The sequence below is a fragment of the Bufo bufo genome, chromosome 1 (genome assembly GCF_905171765.1).
Source record: "Bufo bufo chromosome 1, aBufBuf1.1, whole genome shotgun sequence".
In the NCBI taxonomy this organism is placed as follows: Eukaryota; Metazoa; Chordata; class Amphibia; order Anura; family Bufonidae; genus Bufo; species Bufo bufo.
The window spans coordinates 584,387,533-584,393,532 of NC_053389.1; the positions used below are offsets into that span (position 1 = coordinate 584,387,533).

The 6,000-nt window shown below is 40.8% G+C and overlaps 1 protein-coding gene across 2 annotated transcripts in view; it reads left to right on the plus strand.

Moving 5' to 3' along the window:
• MKLN1 (muskelin 1) overlaps positions 1-5,719 on the plus strand; it is a 64,473-nt gene extending 58,754 nt beyond the window's left edge. For both annotated transcript variants that reach the window (XM_040413389.1, XM_040413391.1), the window contains 2 exons: positions 314-368; positions 3,559-5,719. In XM_040413389.1, the coding sequence (XP_040269323.1) occupies positions 314-368; positions 3,559-3,680 (177 nt within the window). In that variant the 3' untranslated portion in view covers positions 3,681-5,719. The remainder of the gene's footprint in view (positions 1-313; positions 369-3,558) is intronic.
• Positions 5,720-6,000: the final 281 nt, after the last annotated feature.

A 6,000-nucleotide genomic window follows, 5' to 3' on the forward strand; every position in this document is an offset into this window, starting at 1 on the left:
CTAATCCTTGACTAGGCATATGACTGCTTCCTTATGCTGTTCACGGTTTCCTCTACTACAGCGCAAGCATCCAGTGCATGCACAGACGCAAGGGATTATGCTTCTTGTATGTGCATTGGATGCCTCCCATTACTCTTCACATCTCTGCCACAGTGGAGGAAGCAAGGAACAACCAGAGGAAGCATTCATATGACTGCTAACAAGCAAATCATGGTATTTTAACTTTAAAATGTGGACTGATGTAAATGTGTATATATCCTGGGTGTGGTCAATCTGTGCTAACAATGAATAATACCTTTATTTTTGTGTACAGTTTCAGCTTCTTCCATCTGCACTATTTAAGGCTAACAAAGATTTCACCCCTTTGGGTAAGTTAAATCAAGACATTGTAAAATTCCATTTACATAGTGTATGTGGAAGCCACATAGTTTTGAAGACCTGCTCGGTTTTGCAGTGGATATAGCCCTATGTGCCACAAAGGGTGAAGTCCATTATAAATAGTCTATGGCTTTTCTGCAGTATAATGAACATGCTATGGATATCTGCAGTATTCTCGTATTTCTATGCAGATCTCTTGCGCTACATGTTGATAGGGTTTTGAAAACCAAATCCTTGTGTATTTTACTATAACTTCCCACAGTGTGGAATACACAGTAATTCTGCTATATCTGCAGTCCAAAGCTGCCTTCATATGGTGCAATTGTCTTTTTTTCTTATTATGCTTTGTGGTCCGTTATGTTGAACCACAACACACTGACTCTCCAAATCATATAGAATCAGATTTGGACTGGTAGTCAATTTCTCAATGTATTCCTACGAGATGTTCCTTGAACATTTCATGGGAATGCAGAGAGAGACTGATTTCTGGTCCACACTGACAATGCTGTATAGTTCAGAGGGTCAAGGTGTGGGTCACATGTTGCCACCGGTTTGATATAGCGAATAGTTCAAGAAAAAGTCACAGGTAAGGGTACTTTCACACTTGCGGCAGAGGAATCCGGCAGGCAGTTCTGTTGCCGGAACTGCCTGCCGAATCCGTCAAAACGCATGTAAACTGATGGCATTTTTTAAGACTGATCAGGATCGGTATGACAAATGCATTGAAATGCCCGATCTGTCTCTCCGGTGTCATCTGGAAAAACAGATCCGCAATTTATTTTTTTCACATTTTTTGCGGTCTGATCATGCGCAGATCGCAATGCCGGAACACTCTGGGCTGGATCCGGCATTAATGTATGTCAATGGGAAAAAATGCCAGCAAGTGTTCCGGGATTTTGGACGGAGATAAAACCGCAGCATGCTGCGGTATTATCTCCGTCCTGAAAAGTCAAAAAGACTGAACTGACGACATCCTGATACATACTGAACGGATTGCTCTCAATTCAGAATGCATTAGGATAAAACTGATCAGTTCTTTTCCGGTATAGAGCCCCTAGGACGGAACTCAATGACTGAAAAGAATAACGCTAGTGTGAAAGTACCCTAAGAAATAAAATTAACAGCACAAGTAGTTACCAGATTTAATTTCCGAACACATCAAATGATAAAAAAATGTTCCCGTAGTTCCTCTTTTTAAACAAAAATTAGAGATTAGATTACAAAATGGAGGCATTTATCTTTGAGGCATTTTTTTACACCTAGTTTTTCTTAAGCCAAATTCAGGGGTGGATGCAAGAAATGGAGTATAAATGTTTCCATTAATCTAGGGCAGGCATCCTCAAACTGCGGCCCTCCAGCTGTTGTAAAACTACAACTCTCACAATGCCCTGCTGTAGGCTGTTCGGGCATGCTGGGAGTTGTAGTTTTGCAACAGCTGGAGGGCCGCAGTTTTTTAGGATGCCTAATCTAGGGCTACATGGCGACACTGGTCGCAGGCAAGATCAGAGTAGCGGTGAACCCATAGAAATGGATCCAAGAAAGATACAGGCGGCACTCCGCTGTCAGCGATGCGGTGCGCGTGTCCAGGAAAGGTCCGCAGATACTGGTATAGAAAGGACCGGCACTCGCTTTAGTTGTAAATTTCAAGTGATTTTAATGATCACATACATGTGGTAAGTGACGCGTTTCGGCTACTATGAGCCTTTGTCAAACATGTTTGACAAAGGCTCATAGTAGCCGCAACGCGTCACTTACCACATGTATGTGACCATTAAAATCACTTGAAATTTACAATTAAAGCGAGTGCCGGTCCTTTCTATACCCATAGAAATGGAGTCAGATTTTTTTGTGACTCGTGCTGCGATCCCAATAATTTTTGTGGTATTACCACCAGTGTAGCCTAACCTTTTTTGTGTTTCGAATCTACTCCTGGCTTTGGCTTAAAGGGGTTGTTTTACTTCAGCAGGCTATACAAGGCACTTACTAATGTATTGTGATTGTCCATATTGCCTCATTTTTTTATCACATTATAGACTCCTTGTTTCCATGGTTATGACCACCCTGCAATTCAGTAGTGGCCATGCTTGCATACTATAGCTAAAAGCACCAGCCTTCGGTGGCCATATTAAAAGTTTATTAAAAAGGTGTTTTTAACTTTAGATTATTTTATATATGAAATGTAAAGCTGAGGTTCTGAGGGGTTTTCTATACCAATGATATATTGGTTGGATAGGTCATCAGCATCTGATCAGGGGCGGTCCAACACCCGGGACACCCGCTGATCAGCTGTTTGAGAAGGCAGAGGGGCTCGCAGGCCATTGATGTCCTAACATAGTCGTGATATCACTGGCCTGCGGGAATCTCAGAGCGCAACGGTCGTCTTAACCAGCTGATCGGCAGGTGTCCTAGGTGTCAGACCACCGTCAATCAGATGCTGATGACCTATCCAAAGGATAAATAATCAGTAAGAAAAAGGTAAAGAGCCCCATTAAGGAGAGTTTGTCATCATGAAATGCAGTGCACTCTGCAGGTAGCGTTCTAGAGCAGAAAGAGCTGAGCAATTGAAATTCAGCCATACTTGTAATTTATACATTTAAATCTCTTCTTTTTCTGAGTTCAGTTGTCCATGGGGTCATCTTTATCAGTAATTGATAGCTGCCTTTAAGATGGATTTACATGGCTTGATTGTCGGGCAGGTTATCGAGGATGAACACTCATCCCTGATAATCTGCCCACGTAAATGTGCTGCAGATTACTTGTTCATTGGGTGACATAATCTTTCATGTGGACACGATTGCTCATCCCCATATAGTGAAAAGGATTGCTGCACCTCCACTGACGAGCAGGCAGTTGTCGGGAAGGAAAACATTGTTCCTGACAATCGCCTGCTCCATTGGTCCTGTGTAAACCGGTCTTTACACAGAGCGTGTCATCAGTCACAGATGAGATGCTTTCGTTTACGGAATCTTTTCCCACAAAACTATATATCAATCTGCTCTATAACATGCTGCCTGCAGATTGTGCTGCATTTTATGGTGACAGGTCTCTAAAATCATCCTTTTCCTATTTTTTCCTGGAGGAATACATCTGATCAACATGTCTTATGATACATTTTGTGCAATGATAAAATTCTTCTAATTTGTTTGAGTACGCTGATTTTTTATTTTTTTTTATGCGCAGGCTTCTCGGATGTTGACCACACATACGCTCGGAGAACACAACTTTTTGATACACTTGTCAACTTCTTCCCAGACAGTATGACACCACCTAAAGGCAATTTGGTTGATCTTATTACACTGTGAAGAACTCGCTAAAAAGGAGCTGAACAAAAACTGTTAATTGCTATATGTATAATTGGAACTGAAGTTGAAATACAACATGTGCACATCAGAGTGAACATTATGTAATGAAAAAAATCCTATTTCTATAACGTTAGGGTCTCCTTGCTGCTTGAGGATTTATTTCCAGCGATTGTTTCCATTTGATTTCATCTCCCTGTTTTTGAGATGCCTAAATATAAGGTAGCCGCTTATTTTCCTTCCCTTATTTAAATACTTTTCCTCTCCCTAAAAGATTTCTATTTAGGGGTGACGTGTTAGCCTTTGTTATTTTCGTTAACAATAAGAGGATTGCCCCCTGTGTTATAATTTTTCTTGGTGAATGAGGGGGCTTTGGTGTATGTTACAATAACATGGAAATGAAGCATAAGCGCAAAGAGGATTACAAGAAGGAAGACCTCCTGTACAGCTACTGTATCTTCTGTATAAAGATTGTGAATATAAATATAATTTTCTTTTTTAGTTTTTGAGTTTTCACAGCCTTTACTTTGAATATAAGATAGTAGCTTGTAAGAAACTGAGTTATAAGCCAAATGTAACAGCAGTCATTGTGTTATACTTTGAGTTGCAGAACACAGGGGAAGATTTGAGATTTGTTTTTTCCCCATAGCAAGCAGTCACGGCGCAGCGTTCATTTCATTTTCTGCTCTCGAAAATGAAAACTGTGCTGTGATTGGTGGCTATGGGCAACCAAGACAGTTTTCATAACTCTGCCCCATAGTGCTTATTTATTCATAGTCTATGTATATTGAGCACATAACCTTCCAGTTCTTGTTTTGGGATAGAAAGTGGAAGGGCAAGCTGTTGAAATAGTCTGAACAAGGCTTGTAGTCTGCACCATTTACTTAGAATTCATGCATGAAAAGTATTAAAGCCACATGCTTCGATGAAACGTGACGTTATGGCCTGTAGATGAGTAATGACACTTAGAGGTTCTTTACCAATGGTCTATGATCACTGAAGGAAATGAAATATTGTGAGGCGGCTCCCCAGAACACCCTGATCAAATGGAAATGCTAGGACATTTTTGTACACCTGTCCTAAAGCATAGCTCTAGACTTGCCATGTGAAATCCTGTCACTTGTTCCTTAGCAGTAGTCGAATGTGTAGTTTGTTGCTAAGAAGCAAGTGAGAATTTAAGGTAGAGTATGGGAAATCTCAAGACCACCCTATACTCAAATACTAATGTATCAGAACAGAAGTGTTTCATAGATAATTGCTTTGCTGCCGACGTGAAGACCACGTTTTGTAGGAGCCTTTTTCATACATTGTGGGATGCATCTTGTAATTGTTTTCTACGAGTCTTGGATATTCTGGACTGCTACTTAAGAGAAGAGCATTTCTGTCATAGAGGGGACGCTGTGTCACCCACTGAAGGAAGAGAGAGGCTGGCCATTAGATTGTGAGCTTTCTGCAGGGTCAGCTAACCATCTAATGTGTACATAGGCTCCTCTGACAGGGCTATAGGCGTGTTGGTTTCGATATGCCCGATCATTTGTTCTGAGGGAGCCAGCCTCTCTTCCCATGGAAAACATATGCCTACCTGGCCCAGCATGCATGTGCAAGTGTACGGACAGCTTTAGATTTTGTAGTGTACTACTTAGACCTTTATATGTTTAAAAATCTACAAGGCCAAAACAATCCAGACTGGCTTTCATTTTGCTACCAACTTTTCCAATTACAGTTTGAATTGTCCGGGGGGGCCATTGCATTCCCTTGTTAATGAGTGTCATGTAATGTGGACATAAAACCATGGCAAAACAAGTAATGACGTTCTGGTCTAGTCCTTATTCACACCACTGTGTATCTCCTCCATATTAACACTAAATACAAAAATGGACCAAATCACACACGGTCCATGTTTCAGAGTATGCAGATGTAATAGAAGTCATATTCTCCTTCTCGATCTATATTTTTAGGGTCATTAATCTGTTCTTGATGTGTATTTGGACCTGAAAGATAGTGTTTTGATGGGGGTGCGCTACATATTGATAAAGACCCAGTGCATACAGCAAAAACAGGACTACATACAGAAAAAAAATCCACATTCAAGTATTGGGTAAATACCAAAATCTGCATTTCAGGGCAGCATGGGCCATGACTGACACCTTTTCGTCTGTTCTCTTGTTCATTATACCTCAGTTTCACCTTGTGTGCAGGTCATGACTTTAGTTTATGTTTTGATGTGCAGTGATGAAGGTTATCCAGGTGGAATACAGTATTTAAATGTTTCCATGCATTCGCCATATTTCTAATCCATTTAGCTTCTAGCCAATTGAGACTA